An 18,020-nucleotide genomic window follows, 5' to 3' on the forward strand; every position below is an offset into this window, starting at 1 on the left:
ATTGATGGTGCTTTGGCCAGCTTGCGGCTGAGCTTTGATTGATGGTGCTTTGGCCTGCTTGCGGCTGAGCGTTGATTGATGGTGCTTTGGCCAGCTTGTGGCTGAGCTTAGATAGGTGGTGCTTTAGCCTGCGTGTGGCTGAGCTTGCATTGATGGTGCTTTAGCCTGCGTGTGGCTGAGCTTGCATTGATGGTGCTTTGGCCTGCTTGTGGTTGAGCTTGGATTGATGGTGCTTTGGCCTGCTTGCCGCTGAGCTTTGATTGATGTGGTTTGGCCTGCTTGTGGCTGAGCTCTGATAGGTGGTGCTTTAGCCTGCGTGTGGCTGAGCTTGCATTGATGGTGCTTTGGCCTGCTTGCGGCTGAGCTTTGATTGATGGTGCTTTGGCCTGCTTGCGGCTGAGCTTTGATTGATGGTGCTTTGGCCTGCTTGCGGCTGAGCTTGGATTGATGGTGCTTTGGCCTGCTTGTGGCTGAGCTTTGATTGGTGGTGCTTTGGCCTGCTTGTGGCTGAGCTTTGATTGATGGTGCTTTGGCCTGCTTGTGGCTGAGCTTTGATTGATGACGCTTTGGCCTGCTGGTCGCAGAGCTTTGATTGATGGTGCTTTGGCCTGCTTGCGGCTGAGCTTTGGTTGATGGTGCTTTGGCCTGCTTGTGGCTGAGCTTTGATTGATGATGCTTTGGCCTGCTGGTCGCAGAGCTTTGATGGTGCTTTGGCCTGCTTGTGGCTGAGCTTTGGTTGATGGTGCTTTGGCCTGCTTGTGGCTGAGCTTTGATTGATGATGCTTTGGCCTGCTGGTCGCAGAGCTTTGATTGATGGTGCTTTGGCCTGCTTGTGGCTGAGCTTTGATTGAAGGTGCTTTGGCCTGCTGGTTGCAGAGCTTTGATTGATGGCGCTTTGGCCTGCTGGTCGCAGAGCTTTGATTGATGGTGCTTTGGCCTGCTTGTGGCTGAGCTTTGATTGATGGTGCTTTGGCCTGCTTGTGGCTGAGTGTTAGACGGGGACCTGGAGGGTCGGCCGAGGACAAGGGGAGAGGCCTCCGGTGAGGGCCGTCTCCAGCGATCGTACAGACAAGTAACTTCCCCCCCACAGATGGACACCACACAAGGATAAGGTTAACGCTTTTTATATGCAGTTCTTGAAGCAAGGATATCACGATACAGTGAGATCGGGACACGAGGGTCCTCTCAATTCTAGTCTTTGGAAGGGAAAGGGGGTAGCGGGACAGTCTTGGTACCGATCTGGTACTGAGGTGGTACGATGAATAGCTCACAATCCTCGAGCTCGGAGTCCTGGAAGGTCGGGCCGCGGCAGCGCCAGCAGGCTCGGATGATAAGTCTCACTTGAGGAGGGCCGCGGCAGCGCCAGCAGGTCCCGACGATGATGTAGGTTGCAGAGGGCCGCGGCAGCGTCAGCAGGTCCCGATGAGGATGAGGGTTGCAGAGGGCCGCGGCAGCGCCAGCAGGTCCCGATGAGGATGAAGGTTGCAGAGGGCCGCGGCAGCGCCAGCGCCAGCAGGTCCCGATGAGGATGAAGGTAGCAGAGTGCTGCGGCAGCGCCAGCAGGCAGGACGATGGTTCACAAGGCAGGGCTGCGGCAGCGCCAGCAGTCCGTCAAGGATGAGTTCTTCTAGGTGTCTCTCGACTCCAGGATACAACTCCTTCCTGCTCTGGAGCTGCCCCAGTTATAGGTCTGGCCTCCTTTGATGTCCGGACCCTCGCTCTTGGAGGTCGGGAGGTCCGGGATGAGGGAGTCCAGACACCCAGCAGGGGGGGGTGGAGCCAGCGCCCAGGGAGGCTGGGGGCGATCGGCACCTGGCGGGGGAGAGCCATCGACACTCCTCTCTCCCATTGACCTGCCAAGTGGTCCGTTCACCTCCTGGGAGGATGGTGGTGCCGCGATGTCGGGGCCTGGCCAGGCCCAGGGTTGGGGTCGAGCTGAGGCCACGCGGCCTCGTGGTGCAGGGTCCAAGATGGCGGCTGGGTCGGGCAATGGTGCTGACGGTGGCCCGGGCCCGTGATACTGAGATGTTCGGGAGCAGGCGTCCCGTGGGGGACGGGTGGCGGGTTGCTTCTGTGGGTCGTCGGGGTCGGTCTTCTGGTGACACCGGGAGAGCCGGTGTCCGGGCTCTGTCATGCGGGGAGGGAGCGAGCCCTTCACGAGGCCTGTCCAACATGCGTCCCCCCCAGCTGAAGGCGGGGCGAGTCACCCATCCTCTTGGGGACTCTCCTCGTCGAGGCGGAAGAAGCGTGACAGGCCGTCTGCGTTGGCGTGGTCCTGGCCTGGACGATGCTCCACAGTGAAATCCATCCCCTGCAGGAAGATGGACCATCGCAACAGTTTGGGATTCTCCCCCCGCATCTGCATCAACCATTGCAGGGGCCTATGGTTGTTTGTACCCGGAAGTGGGTACCGAAGAGGTAGGGCCGGAGCTTCTTGAGGGCCCACACTACTGCGAAGGCCTCCCGCTCGATGGTGCTCCAGCGCTGTTCTCGAGCTAGCAGGCGTCGGCTGATGAAGGCCACTGGCTGATCGACTCCCTCGGGGTTTAGTTGAGAGAGGACTGCCCCAATGCCCTGATCTGAGGCGTCCGTCTGGACGATGAATTCCCGGCTGTAGTCGGGGGCCTGGAGTACAGGGGCGGTGCACATGGCGGCCTTCAGCTTCTCGAAGGCCGCTTGACAGTCCGGGGTCCAGTTGACTGTTTTGGGGTTTTTCTTGGATGTGAGTTCCGTGAGGGGCCCCACAATGCTGCCATAGTCTTTCACAAACCGCCGGTAGTATCCGGTGAGCCCCAAGAAGGCTCGGACCTCTGTTTGGGTGACGGGTGGCTGCCAGGACTGGATGGCAGCGATCTTGAGCTGGAGAGGGGCCACCAGACCGCTCCCCACTTGGTGCCCGAGGTAGGTCACGGACCCCTGGCCAATCTGGCATTTGCTGGCCTTGATGGTGAGGCCGGCCTGTTGGAGGGCGTGCAGGACTTCTCGGAGGTGGTGAAGGTGGTCTGTCCAGTGGCGGCTGTACACAGCGATATCGTCCAGGTAGGCGGCGCTGAACTCTTAGAGGCCCGCCAATACCTGGTTCACGAGTCGTTGGAAAGTGGCGGGAGCGTTTTTCATGCCGAATGGCATCACTTTGAAATGGAAGTGACCATCCGGGGTAGAGAAGGCGGATCGTTCTTGGGCTCTGGGGGTGAGGCCGATCTGCCAGTAGCCCGCTGTCAGATCGAAGATGCTCAGGTAGCGGGCAGCCCCCATACGGTCAACCAGTTCATCTGCCCGGGGGATGGGGTGAGCGTCGGTTCGGGTGACAGCGTTCAGGCCCCGATAGTCTACACAGAACCAGAGCTCGGGGGTGGTGCCCGGGGCAGCAGCTTTGGGGACCAGTACGACTGGGCTGGCCCAGGGGCTGTCGGATGGCTCGATGACTCCGAGGGTGAGCATTTTGGAGACTTCGTCCTGGATGCAGGCGCGCACCCGATCCGGCACTCGGTACGCCCGGTGTCGGATAGGGGGACTGTCCCCAGTGTCCACGTCGTGAATGCACCAGGGGGTGACCCCGGGGGTGAGGGAGAACAGGTTTGCAAATTGCAGCAGGAGAGCCCGACAGTCTTGGCGCTGCTCCGGGGTCAGGGCATCGGAGAGTCGGACCCCGTCCACCGAGCCATCTTTCTCACGGGTCCTCAGTAGGTCCGGGAGGGGCTCGGAGTCTTCTTCCGCCCCACTATCTGTGGCCATCAGTAGGCTGAGCTCCGAGCGTACGAAGTGTGGTTTGAGTCTGTTGGCGTGGAGGACCCGGAGGGGGTTCCGGGGGGACTCCATGTCTATTAGATAGGTGACAGGGCCCTTGCGCTCAATCACCTTGAAGGGCCCTGTCCATTTGTCCTGCAAGGCACAAGGTTTGACGGGAGACATCACCCATACTTGCTGACCGGGCTCGAACTCAATGGAGGAGGCATGTTGATCGTACCATTTCTTCATGTCCTCCTGACTGGCCTCGAGATTAGCTTTGGCGAGTTCCCTGAATCCCCGGGTCTGGTTGCGGAGGGTCAGGAGGTACTTATACACGTCCGGAGGGGTCTTCTGGGGGGCCATTTCCCATTCTTCTTTAACCAGGCTGAGGGGCCGCCGGACAGGATGTCCGTACAGGAGCTCGAAGGGGCTGAAACCGAGGGATTTCTGGGGAACTTCTCGGTAGGCGAAGAGGAGGCACAGGAGCAGCACGTCCCATTGGCGACGTAGGGGTTCCTCCAGCCCCATGATCATCCCCTTGAGAGTGCGGTTAAACCGTTCGACCAGTCCGTTTCCTTGCGGGTGATAGGGGGTCGTGAACCGGTACGTAACCCCGCACTGCTGCCTGAGAGATTTCATGTATTTGGAGATAAAGTTTGTGCCTCTGTCGCTGACTACTTCCCGGGGGAATCCCACTCTAGAGAAGATCCCCATTAAGGCTCGGCCTACCACTGGTGCTGTTACGGTCCGAAGAGGAATGGCCTCGGGATAGCGGGTGGCGTGGTCCACCAGGACCAGGATGAATCGGTGCCCTTGTGCTGTTCGGGGGTCCAGGGGCCCCACAATGTCTATTCCTACCCGTCCGAACGGGGTGGTGACGACGGGGAATGGTTGCAAGGGTGCTTTGATTTTTCGGCCGCTCTTCCCGCTGGCCTGGCAGGTGGGGCAGGCCCGGCAGTGGTTGGAGACATCATTTCGCATTTTGGGCCAGTAAAAGTGGGTTACTAGGCGGTTGTAAGTTTTGTCTTGCCCCAAGTGCCCAGCAAGGGGGACATCGTGTGCCAAGTTCAAAAGGAAGTCTCTGAAGCGGAGGGGCACCACCAGCACCCGACTGGCCCCCAACTCCGCAATTCTTTGCTCGCTGTATAGTAGGTCATTGTCCCAATAGATCCAGTGGGCCCCTGCGGTGTCTCCTGCGCTCTGGGCGAGTGCTTGCTGTCGGAGTCCCTCGAGGGAGGGACAGGTCTTCTGCTCCTGCCGGAATTGTTCCTGGGTGGGTCCACCCTCTTGACGCCACTAGGCCAGTTCTGGAAGATCTTGGAGCTGAGGGGGCCCTTCTTGGTTTTGCTCTGGGGGATCAGTACTGAGGGTGTCTCCCTCTGGGATGATCGGGGGAGGAGGTGCTGGCCGTTCGGGTTCTTCGGGTCTGGGGATGGCGCGGGCGGCCATGGACCGGGTCGTTACGCATGCCCAGTCCGGGAGGCCCAACATCCCCAGGTGCTCTCTTCTCTCAACGGCCGCCCACGGGGAACTCTCGAGGTCGTTTCCCAGGAGGCAGTCCACCGGGGCATCATCGCGGACAGTCACTTTTAGCATACCGGACACTCCTCCCCATTCGAAGGGGACGCAGGCCATCCGACACAGGCTCTCCGAATTGTCGGCTGATCGGACGGGGCAAAGAACGTTTGGCAAGATTTGTTCCGGGGTCACCAGGTGACAGCAGACTGCCGTCACACTGGCCCCGGTGTCACGCAGGGCTTCGGCCTTGCGCCCATTAATGTTCACCCACTGGCTGTATTTTCTGGTGTTGGCGGGTAGGGGAGCCCGCGGGATCATGTCTCTTTCCCCCAGGCAAGCCAGGATCATGGCGGCGGGTTTCCACTCGGGCTGTTCCTGCTCGTACTCTTCATAGTCTTCGGGGGTTTGCTCCTCTCCTAGGGCGGCGGCAGCGACCTGGCGGGGCACGGGACTCTGGTTCTTCGGGCAGCTAGGGTCGCTGGCATAGTGGCCGATCCGCTGGCACCAGTGGCAAGTAACGTTGGCTCTGAACCCTGGACGCATCGGGGGGTTTCCCTGACCGGCCGGGGGCGGGGTGTTGCTGGCGGGAGCTGCCGGGACGGCGTCTCTGCCCCGGCCCTGGCCTCCTCCTCCTCCTAGGGGGCGATGGGGACCTTCGTTCTGTTTTGTTCACTTGGCCCACTCCGGGCCACTCGAGTGCTTTCCCATCAGTCAGCTTCAGCGGCGAGCTGCCGAGGTTCAGTCAATTTACTGTCGAGGAGGTGCTGCCTGAGCTCGACGAAGCAATTGTTGGAGAGGTGCTCCCACACAATGAGGTTAAAGAGTTGCTCGTAGGTGGTTACGTGGCTGCCCTTGATCCACCCCTCGAAGGCTCGGCTGAAATAGTTCACATACTCCACCCAAGTTGTACCCGGGATCCGTTTGCAGTCGCGGAACCTCTGGCGGTACATCTCGGGCGTGAGTCTGTATCGAGTGAGGAGGGCGGCCTTCATGTGGTCATAGGATGTCATCTGATGGTCCGGGAGCTGTAGCAGGGCATCGCGGCCTTCATTGACGATTCTCCCCCATAGCCCGGCTCCCCAGTCACTTCGATCAATCCGGTGGGAGGTCATGGCGATCTCGTAGGCCTTGAGCCACTGCTGGATGTCGTCGTTCCGATAATATTCTATGACGACATCCTTGGGGATGTGGACCTTTGGTTCGGCAGTGCCCGGGGTGTGCGGGCGCTCGGGCACCCCTAGATCTTTGTTCTGTTTCCGCATTTCTATTTCTGCTAGCTTGCGCTCGTGTTCGTATGCTAGTTTTTTCTCTTCGAGTTCTCTCTGCCTTTGTTTCTCTTCCCGCTCCTCTCGGAGCCGTAAGTGTTCTAATGTTATCTTTTGTTCCGCCAATTTCAGCTCTCCGTCCAGCCGGAGCCGTGCCAACTCTAATTCATGGAGTCTGCTTTTCTCTCGTTCTTGGATCTCTTCCAGGGAGAGACCCGCTCTCCTTCCTTCCGTCGGAGTGGTGTTTGTTTCTGGTGCTTCGAGGTTTTGGTTCCGGGGTACGGCCGCACCCGTTTCTGCCCAAGATTCTAGGGCGTGTTTGAAGTCCTCTTTCGTGCTCAGCCCGGTGGTAGCAATGCCTAGTTCCATGCAAAATTGCTTTAGCTCTCGGTGGTTGTACTCTTCTAGTTTCTCCATCTGGAATTTCTCTGTGGGTCCGCTCTCTTTTGTTGTCATTGTGGTTGAGCCGTGGGGTGAGTTACTCTCTGTACGATTACGCGTTGGTTCGGATCCCACCGCTGCCACCAATGTTAGACGGGGACCTGGAGGGTCGGCCGAGGACAAGGGGAGAGGCCTCCGGTGAGGGCCGTCTCCAGCGATCGTACAGACAAGTAACTTCCCCCCCACAGATGGACACCACACAAGGATAAGGTTAACGCTTTTTATATGCAGTTCTTGAAGCAAGGATATCACGATACAGTGAGATCGGGACACGAGGGTCCTCTCAATTCTAGTCTTTGGAAGGGAAAGGGGGTAGCGGGACAGTCTTGGTACCGATCTGGTACTGAGGTGGTACGATGAATAGCTCACAATCCTCGAGCTCGGAGTTCTGGAAGGTCGGGCCGTGGCAGCGCCAGCAGGCTCGGATGATAAGTCTCACTTGAGGAGGGCCGCGGCAGCGCCAGCAGGTCCCGACGACGATGTAGGTTGCAGAGGGCCGCGGCAGCGCCAGCAGGTCCCGATGAGGATGAGGATTGCAGAGGGCCGCGGCAGCGCCAGCAGGTCCCGGTGAGGATGAAGGTTGCAGAGGGCCGCGGCAGCGCCAGCAGGTCCCGATGAGGATGAAGGTAGCAGAGTGCCGCGGCAGCGCCAGCAGGCAGGACGATGGTTCACAAGGCAGGGCTGCGGCAGTGCCAGCAGTCCGTCAAGGATGAGTTCTTCTAGGTGTCTCTCGACTCCAGGATACAACTCCTTCCTGCTCTGGAGCTGCCCCAGTTATAGGTCTGGCCTCCTTTGATGTCCGGACCCTCGCTCTTGGAGGTCGGGCGGTCCGGGATGAGGGAGTCCAGACACCCAGCAGGGGGGGTGGAGCCAGCGCCCGGGGAGGCTGGGGGCGATCGGCACCTGGCGGGGGAGAGCCATCGACACTCCTCTCTCCCATTGACCTGCCAAGTGGTCCGTTCACCTCCTGGGTGGATGGCGGTGCCGCGATGTCGGGGCCTGGCCAGGCCCAGGGTTGGGGTCGAGCTGAGGCCACGCGGCCTCGTGGTGCAGGGTCCAAGATGGCGGCTGGGTCGGGCAATGGTGCTGACGGTGGCCCGGGCCCGTGATACTGAGATGTTCCGGAGCAGGCGTCCCGTGGGGGACGGGTTGCGGCTTGCTTCTGTGGGTCGTCGGGGTCGGTCTTCTGGTGACACCGGGAGAGCCGGTGTCCGGGCTCTGTCATGCGGGGAGGGAGCGAGCCCTTCACGAGGCCTGTCCAACACTGAGCTTTGATTGATGGTGCTTTGGCCTGCTTGTGGCTGAGCTTTGATTGATGGTGCTTTGGCCTGCTTGTGGCTGAGCTTTGATTGATTATGCTTTGGCCTGCTGGTCGCAGAGCTTTGATTGATGGTGCTTTGGCCTGCTTGTGGCTGAGCTTTGATTGATGGTGCTTTGGCCTGCTTGTGGCTGAGCTTTGATTGATGGTGCTTTGGCCTGCTGGTCGCAGAGCTTTGATTGGTGCTTTGGCCTGCTGGTGGCTAAGCTTTGGGAGGTTCTGTGCCTCTTTTTAACGTGATTGGCATCATTACCCATTTATGGACTGAGTACGTGCTAGGCAATTTGGCATGGGCCAAAAGGTCATCATGAGTCTGTCACTCACCTGTAGGACCTGTTGAGTAGCGATGATCATCATCCAGTATTGTTTTCACTTCGCATACAACGGTGTTCAGTTAATCACTTGATCCCTTTCTTTCCAGTGCATGTGATTGTTGGCACCCCTGGACGATTGCTGGATCTCATCAAGAAAGGTGTTGCAAAAGTGAACCATACGCAAATGATAATTATGGATGAGGTGAGGATATTCTGATCTTATTTACTTACTGATCTCACAATCTCGTTGGACTAATGTCACACAACAATCCTACTTTACTTCATCTGCCCCCCTTATAAAAAGTGTACACTCTGCTCTGTGAAGTCTCTTCTGTTTCCCCATCTTTTTTTAAATCTTTCTTTTGCCCCTTGTCTGTCTGTGCTCCCGCCTCCCATATTGTTTCTCTGAATCCTGGGTGTACATTTCTTTTTTGTTTATCTGAGTTTCTTGCATGCCAATGTAGACATGCCTCTGCCTGAGATCGCATGTGAGGGTAAATGTAAATGTACATGTATTTATATAGCGCAAATCACCGACCCGGTATCTAAGCGCTTGCTTAGGGAACCCGTCCTGGTATTTCCCTGTGGGATAACCCTGGCAGGGTATCCACAAGGTGAAAGCCAGGCATCCCACCGTGAAGGGCCGTTGTGGAGATTAAGCAAGCTATTGCCCAGAGTCGGAGAGTGTGAACCCGTGAATCGAGTAGGCACCGGAGCGAGAATTGTCGAGTCCGTGGAATTTTTGAGCCCAAGACCCGCCGAGGCAGGGAATTGAACCCTGGTCCCGGGCTGACCTCTGCTTCCAGGTCTGCCTCATCTAACCAGTGAGCCACACTTCTCCACTAGCCGGGTAGCCGTTTGCAAAGCCACACACTGGTGCAGCTCCAGTTCAGTGTGAAGAACCAGGGTTTAACCCAGCAGCGTCAGGGGCACGCCTAAGATCTTCGAGTTCACCTGTCTTGGTATACCGAGACACAGAATACTTCTGGATGGCATCAGAGACCAAGTTTATTAGCTGCAGCTAGTAACAGTGATCCTAGAAATACATCACAGTGTAAATTCTCAGGAGACTGCTCATTTTACTAAGGCGAGACGTCTCCTTTTATACCCAATATTCACATTATAAATGTACACCCACTGCACAAAGTTCTAGCCAATAAGGTACATTTTCAAACAAAGTATCACATAACAAAAACTCAATTTACAGTATCCCAACCAAAAAGTTAATTATTAGGACTGTCCCAAATTCAATCTCCACAAGCCGGACAAACCTATAATTAAAAGCATAACCCATGTAATGAAGAAACATAAAAAAGAAACGGTAACAGATGCTGAACAAGATAAGGCATGTGCAAGGAAACTAAACGATCGATCAGGGAAATTGGCTTTGCGAGGTCAGTTTCAGGTGAAGAGGTCAGTTTCTTACAGTTCATTTCAGAGTCAAAAAGAAACCTAGTTAATGTATACATGAACTAAGAAGGCCAGGCCACTTGTTCGCCAGGCTACCTTCACAGGCCTATGTGAGGGCAACACAAAATGGTGGCACAGAACATAATGGAGTCAGATTCGAGAATTACAAAACCTCAAGTGGGCTTCCTCTCCAGGTACAATTAGATGTGAAGAGCTCTCATTTACCATTTGATAGATGTCACAACCCCTTTCATAGGGCCATGGGGCAGGCAGGTGAGACTGTGCCCCACCGCCAGGGTCGAGGACTTTAACGTCTGCATTCCTGGATCCTGAGCTACTAAGGATCCCAAACCCTGAGTCACGAACGATTCCCTCAGGTCTTGACCGTGAGTCGTAGCATGGCCCGAGCAATGCAAGGCTTCTTGGGGGAAGATAAGTTTAAGGTAAACAACGTCACAACACTCCGTATACAGATAATGGCCACCAATATTCTGCTTGTTCAGCCCAGCACTTTTTATAAGAAAGATTTTATTTCTCCCACAAAGTATAATACAGCAGACTAAATGATACACTATAAAGTCTCTCAAGGTGAGCGCTCTAGTGCGTTTCTAGGCAGTGTCCCCTGGTCTTTCCCTTCCCTCCCTTCAAGCTAACCAACATTTTCTGGTGTGCATTGGAAAGGTGATGGCAAAGGTGATGCCTACTCTGGCAATGCACAACAAAGTTTCACTTTGGTCCTGAAAGTTCAGCTTGTTATGGCACTGTTTGCAGAGTTCATGGAAGTCTAAAATGGTCTGACGCCAGAAGTGTTCAGGAGTAGGGGCACATCATGTGGGCGAGATGCACTGTGTCTTCTGAAACTTGTGTTGTGTCCAGAGTTCTTTCAAGTGCCCACCCCTCTCTTCCTTGTTTGCTAGTATACAGTCTGCACTACCAGGAGCGCCACCAGAATTTATGGAACCACAACACTGGTTGTAATGGCAGCTTTAGGGTCACACCTGGGTGTCCGAACTTTGTGAGACATATATCAGTCGGGCTAAGCCTCCCCTTTGTTTTTATAATTCTGTGTACATCTACTCTAAATACTGGTCCCTGGCCCCTCTGACCAGCATCCGTTCCTGAATCTTAAAAGCCTTCAATATGCACAGAGGATGTTTTGCAGCGTGAATCTTTTCTGGATTCACACGCTCTGCATTATTCCTCCAGGTAGGTTTTTTAATACTCTCCTACCTCTTCCTAATGTTGATAAGCAGGTCTGTTCAACAATGCATTTGAATTTGCTATGCGCCATTGGTTTGCTGCACTTCTTTCTACTTTCCTCCCTACAAGGTCCATCCTCTTGCTTTCTTTTTCCGGAGATGGACCCACTGTTGCCTACCTGAACATTTCCAAAGAAGAGCTAGCCATTTGGTGAAAGAGGGTAAACCCATCACTAATACATGCTTGAAATCAGTCCTACATGCTGCAGAAACATCACGCAGACAAATGATGATTGGTATCACAGAAAGAAGGCCTGCATGGCTGAGAATCTCAGACTTCATGCCGAAGGTGCAAAGTAATATTATTAACTCACCATTCAATGGGGAACAACTGTTTGGGAGTGGAGTTGATGATAAACACAATCAATTAAACACGGACAACGAACCAGATAGGTGTATGGCGGCTCTATAATTCAAAGGCATGCTTAGAGGTACCCCCTCAAAGTGACCAACAGGTAAAGGTACACACCAACCTGCCACCTCACATCAAACATACCAAGGAGCAAGCCAGGGACAGCAGCAGAACTGGCAATATGAGCAAGGAAGGCAATCCTTTCTAGGGCTTCCCCGTGGCAGAGGACAGCCACAAAGAGGCGGACAACAGACCACTACTGACAGCATTACAAAGATACAAAGAAGGTACACTCACAAACGACAGCAATGAGTGTGCACACAAAAAGACAACCTATGCAAAAACAAAAACCTAACTGTTTACAGTTCCCCCAGCAGGCCACACCAGTAAGAGGCAGACTAAAATATTTCCATTAAAGATGGAAGGATATAACCTCAGACAAATGGATTTTAAACATAATACAGTATGGATACTGCATAGAGCTAACAAAACAACCTCCAAACAGGAGACCGAAACAAAAGATGCATTTGTAGGAAGCTGGCTCTGTATATACTATACAAAAGTGAGGTATAGAGTGCACAGTCAAGTAGGCAGAGGTGAAGTTAGATTTATTTTGATTTATATTATTTTGAAAGTTTTATATAGCGCGAACAAGATCTTCGCAGATATCAGAGCGCTTTACAGAGGAGGGAGCATATATACACAGATACATCAATAGTGTTAAAAGTACAGTGTAGTGATATCATAAACAATCAAGTAATTCAATTTCAAAGTCATACAGAAATGCAAAGGGTTCGAACAGGTAGTACAGATCAGTATCGAGTCTTTGAAGTTGATCCCCAGTAGTGGTTCAGGTGTATTTAGCCATGAGGATCGCTTTTACTTCTTTCTTGAAAAGTGTGATAGAGGGGATGAGCCTGGTTTCAGGGGGGAGTGAGTTCCAAATCCTGGGAGCCATTCCTGAGAAAGAGCGTTTATAGGTTTTTTCCTTGCGGAATCTTTTAGGCTTTAGCAAAAGATTGTTTGTGCCTCTAGTGATTCTGGAGCCTCCAGAAATCGTCAGCTTCTGAGCGAGGTATCTAGGTGAGCTCAGGTGGACAGCCTTGTGCGTCAAACAAGCGATTTTCAGTTGTATTCTGGCTTCAAAAGGCAGCCAGTTCAGGGATTTGAGGTCAGGTGAAATGTGTGAGTGTTTTTTTGATCCAGTGATGAGTCTCGCTGCGGCGTTTAAGGAGGCTATGGGTGCCGTAGTAGCTAGGGGTAGACCGCAGAGGGCGGTACTGCCGTATTCTATTCGAGGTATGACTAGTGATTGTACCGCGGTTTGGAAGTCTTTGGCTGGAAGGAAGGGTTTAAGTTTCCTAAGGGTGTTGATTTGGTAGTTCGCTCCCTTAGTTGCTTTGTTGATGTGTTCCTGCATGCTGAGATTGGTGTCAAGTGTTATGCCTAAAGATTTTGCTGAGTCCACGCTGGTGGGTTGAACATTGAGTGCCGTTAGGTGTTTAAGCCACATTTGTGCGGTAGTGATCTTCGCGGGAGGTGCGATCAGAAGGAACTCTGTTTTAAGGGCATTGAGTTTGAGATGATTCGCGGCCAGCCAGGATTGGGTGCTTCTGATCGTTGAGTTCAATAGCGTGATGTCTTTGGGTGATTGTAGTTTGAGATAAAGTTGGGTGTCATCAGCATACATGTGGAAGTGTACATTGGATTCTTGTAGCAAGGTGGTGAGAGGTTCCATGACTAGGTTGAACAAAGTTGGGGATAGGCAGGATCCTTGTGGTACGCCTAGCGATACAGGTCTTGGCGCGGACATCAAGTTGTTGCTCTTGAATTTCTGCGATCTGTTATGCAGAAAGGACGTGAACCATTTGAGCACAGTTCCAGATAGGCCCATTCTTGTGTTTAATAGTTCGAGTAAATACTCATGTTTGACGGTGTCAAATGTGGAGGAGAGATCAAGGAGGATGAGGAGGCAGGTATCGTTGTGATCTAGGATTTGAAGGGCGTCGTCAATTATGTGAGTCATAGCAGTTTCAGTACTGTGATTTGCTCGGAAGCCTGATTGATGAGAGTTGAGGAGATCAAACTGAGTAATGTGTTCAGTCAATTGTATTTGTGCGCATTTTTCCAACAGTCTGGCAAGAGTCGGAATGTTGGTAATGGGACGGTAGTTGTTTAGGTCAGAGGGGTCGGCTGTCTGTTTCTTTAGCAAAGGTGTGACTTGACCAACTTTGAGGGAGTCGGGAATGGTCCCTTGCTGAAGTGAGCTGTTAATGATTTTAGTCCAGAGTGGAAGGAGCGACGGGGTAAGGACTTTGACAGCGTTAGCAGGAAGGGGGTCCGTGAGGTGATTAGAAGGTTTCAGAGTGCTGAGCAGTCTGCCAATTTCTTCTTCCGTGTAGGTGACAAAGGTTGACCAAGTGGCATTGTTTTTTGGATTAGTGGGTGCTATGCAGTGGGGTTTGGGATAGAGGCTTGCGTCCATGAGGAGATCATTCTTTATGTTGTCAGTTTTTTGGTTAAAGAAAGAGGCGAAGTCTTCGCAGGAGGGAGCTTCGCACATAGTGTTGAGAGGTTGGGGTTGTTCTTTGGATTGTGTTCGGATAAGCTCAAACAGCTTTCTCGGACGATTTTTGGCTTGGTCGAGCTGACGGCTGAAGAAGTCTGATTTAGAGCGTTTTATTTTCCTGAAGTAGGCATTTCTCTTTTTCTTCAAGGTTTTTAGGTTCAGTGCAGAGGGAGCTGATCTCCAGGTGCGCTCTGCCATTCGCATGGCGCGTCTATCGTCATTGAGACTCCCGTCGTACCAGGGATTGGAAATTTTTGCGGAGGCTTTTTTTAGCTGCAAGGGTGCGACTTCATTGATTATTGCGGTCATAGTGTTAAGATAGTGATCAGACAAGGATTGGACGTCCTCAACGCCACTAGGAGGAAGCAGTAAGTTACAGCTGTTGGGGGGCAGAGAGTTTGAGTTTAGTTTTTTCATGTCTCTTTTCCAGACTTTGGGCCTGGCGGATTGAACAGGGTTAAATTTAACTTTTTCATTGATGAAGAAAGTGATAATATGATGGTCTGACCAGTCACAGGGTTGGATAGATTCGAGTTGGATAGAGGCCTCTTTGGAGATGATCAGGTCGAGGATAGAGCCTTTCTTGTGTGTTGGACTGTTTCAAATTTGAGTGAGGTCAAGGGCGTTAAGGAAATTCTTCAGACTTTTTACCACCGCATCACTATGATCGTTCCAGTGGAGGTTGAAGTCACCAAGGTATATTTGTGTGAGTTGTCGCCCGGAGTTGGTTGACATCATATCCATGATTTGTTGGGAGAAGGTAAGGTTGTCGCCGGGTGGGTGGTAAACGCCGTGAAGAGTGCAGATCTGTTTGCCCTCACTGATAATATCGAGGCAAATGTATTCACAGGAAGTTGGGGAGGGTAGGGAAGGGGAAGTTACTTTCAAGACAGAGAGGTTGCTCCTGTATATACATGCGATTCTGCCACCTTTTTTATTGCCAGACCTGTCAAGTCTAGTGATGTGGTAGTTGGGGGGAACCAGAATGTCCATTATAGGTGTAGAAGATTCTGTTAGCCATGTTTCAGTCATGATGATTAAGTCAAGATCCAATTTTTGGATGAGATCGGCGATAGCGAGGGAGTGTCTAGCGGCTGATCTGCAGTTGAGGAGAGTGCATTTGAGGCGTGGTGTGTCGAGGGTGGAAGGAGGTTCTAGGGCGAGGGGGACTTTACTCAGGTTACTATGGATAGCGATTCTGTTGTTCAGTGTGGGGGGTCTGAGGGGATTGGAGTGAATCGTAGGAATGGCAGTGAGAGTGTGGGGTGTGATGCTGTGGGAAGCGGAGTCGTAGGAGCGGAGGAGGGTGATTGTGTCGAGGTCCGAGAGAGGGTTGCAGGAGCGATGGGGGCGGTTTTCGCGGTTGTGAACAGGGATTGAGGTCCAGTGCGGTGGGAGTAGAGTGCGAGAGTTCGCCGCCCGGGTGGAGGACCAGCCGGGAGGGGAGGTGAAGGTGGAGGCGCGTGAGGGGTGTCCGGGGTTTGTGCTGAGAAATTGTTTGATGATGTGAATGTCTTGTTTGATCTGGTGGAGGGTGTTTGGTGAGGGGTGACTGGAGTGTGATAGACAGAGTAGTTGTTGTTTGATGATGTCCATGTCTTCTTGGAGCTGGAGGAGGGAGGCCGTAATGTTGTCCAGTGTGGGAAATGTGTTGGAGGTGGGGATGGGAGGGGCGGGCATGGATGACAGAGGGGAGAGGTTGGTGGTGTGGATGAGAATATTGGTGTTAGGCGGAGAGTGCAGGGTGGAGGATTGGCGCTTATTAGTGGTGAAGGGGGTGGAGGTTGGGAAGTTGGGGGTGAGACTGGGGGGGGAAGTGGGATTGTAGTTGGTTCTTTTTTGAGGGGGTGGAGTTGAGTTGATGGAGGTGGTGTGTTCTGTGTGATTAGTTAATGGGTGGAAGTGGGGGCTGAGAATGGGAGGGGATAAAGGGTGGGGCTTGCCTTTGTGTGTGTCGGTCCGATGCTGATCTAGGTTAGGCGGGGTGCGGGTGGGAGCTGTGGTATCAGGGGAGAGAGGAACAGGGATGAGGGCTGGTGTGTAGGGGGAAGGGGTGAGGTGGTTGGTGTAAGAGGGGGAGTGATCTATGTCTGTGCTTGAGGGGAGTGGGGTAGCTACGGTAGGAGGTTGAATGACTAGGGTGTCGGGAGTAAAGGAGAGGTGCATGTCTTTTTGGGGCTGGGCTAGGCTAGAATGAATGTGGTTTGAGGCTGTGGTGTCAGGGGTGACAGGAGTGGGTGTGGTATGAGAGGAGGACAAGGTGAAGTTGGTGGGGGGGAGGGGGTGCCGCTGGGATGTGTGGGTGAGGGATCTATGTCTGTAAATGAGGAGTGCGAGGTAGCTACATTGGGTGGGTGAATGTCTAAGGTGCCGGGGGTGGAGGGAAGGTGCGTGTCGTTTTGGGGTTGCGCTAGGTTAGAAGGGATGTGTTTGGGGGCTGTGAGTTCACGGGTGGTAGGCCTGAGGGTGTTATGAGTGGGGGTCCGATGATTGGCGAGGTGTTGTTTGAATGTGGGGAACAGGTTGTCTAGTAGTTCCAGGTTCTTGTCTGTGGATTGAATTAGGATAATCCCGTTATTGTATATAGTGATGGTGGTTCTGCCCGGGAAGAGTTGGGATGGTGTGATGGAGAGTTTTAGGCCATGCGCGAAATTCCTGGAGGTGGAGACGGTGAGTAAGGTGAAGAGCGCATTTCTCCATTGGGCTCTGCGTGTGGTGTGGAAGATGATATCAATGTTCAGTGAACCATTGACTGGTGAGAAGTAGGTGTCTGCAATGGGAGTTTCAGGGTGGGACCTCAGGAAGTTGTGCTTAAAGCGTTTAGCAGCATTTTTAGTGAGTGAGGGTGGGTAGTTTATTCTATATGTGTGCTTGCCGACGGGTTCCATGATGGGAGGACAGTCTAGGTAGGTGTAGTAGGGAGGGTGCACTGTCAAAAGCAGTTGTGTGGGCCAAAAGTGACGCCAGTGAGTGCACAATAATGCTATACACAGAGTACGGATGCAGACAATGATAGTGAGATAATGGGAGGTGGCACTAGTGAGCTGCCAAGGTATTTGAGGTAGCAATCGGTGCATACAAGACTAACACTTGAGAAGGGTGCGCGTTGCACAAGTGTAGGGTGCACAATAAAGATATACTGGAGCAGAATACTGATGTGGACTGTAGGTTACATGGAGCAGGGGTGACGTCAATGAGCAGCTAGCAAATATGAGGTAGTAATCAGTGTGTACGGGAAGGAACAATGAAATGAAATGAGTGCAAGTTACATCAGTGACAAGTCTATGTGAGATATTCGTCAGTACATTTTAGGAATAGGAGTGAATTTGACGTAGGATATAAACAAGTGCAGAGTGTGACGTAGGATATAAACAAGTGCAGAATAAATAGAAATATAATACTGACAAAATACTGGAATAGAATAACTGTGCAGACCATAAAAAATATCTAAGTCGAAGGTGACAATAGTGAGTAGTCAAAAATATGTAAGGTAACAAGAGTCAGTGACAGAATACAATTACACACACAAATTATATGAAACACCAACAAGTGGCATTAGTGAGCAGCAAAAGAAAAATATATGAGGTAGCAAACGGTGCATTACCGGTGACGATAAAGTGGGACGTGCAAGATACAATTAAGAATGTAAAATATAATACCACTGTAATATACCACATATAATATAACACTGCAATAAAAGGCAGATACTTAAGCACACAAAGATTTAAATACAGAGCTACGTGAGGTCTTTGGTACCGATAGTAGATGATAAATGATAGCCAGAAGGACTAGTCCATGATGGCCGCCAATGAGAGAGAGTAGTCTAAAATGGCCGCCACATATGG

At 52.6% G+C, this 18,020-nt stretch overlaps 1 protein-coding gene across 3 annotated transcripts in view; it reads left to right on the top strand.

Moving 5' to 3' along the window:
* LOC147706660 (putative ATP-dependent RNA helicase DDX6) overlaps positions 1-18,020 on the top strand; it is a 233,233-nt gene that overhangs the window by 75,419 nt on the left and 139,794 nt on the right. For all 3 annotated transcript variants that reach the window (XM_086933166.1, XM_086933165.1, XM_086933167.1), the window contains exon 7: positions 8,693-8,787. In XM_086933166.1, coding sequence (XP_086789292.1) covers positions 8,693-8,787 — 95 coding nt within the window. The remainder of the gene's footprint in view (positions 1-8,692; positions 8,788-18,020) is intronic.

Source organism: Lissotriton vulgaris, chromosome 7 (assembly GCF_964263255.1).
Source record: "Lissotriton vulgaris chromosome 7, aLisVul1.2, whole genome shotgun sequence".
NCBI lineage: Eukaryota > Metazoa > Chordata > Amphibia > Caudata > Salamandridae > Lissotriton > Lissotriton vulgaris.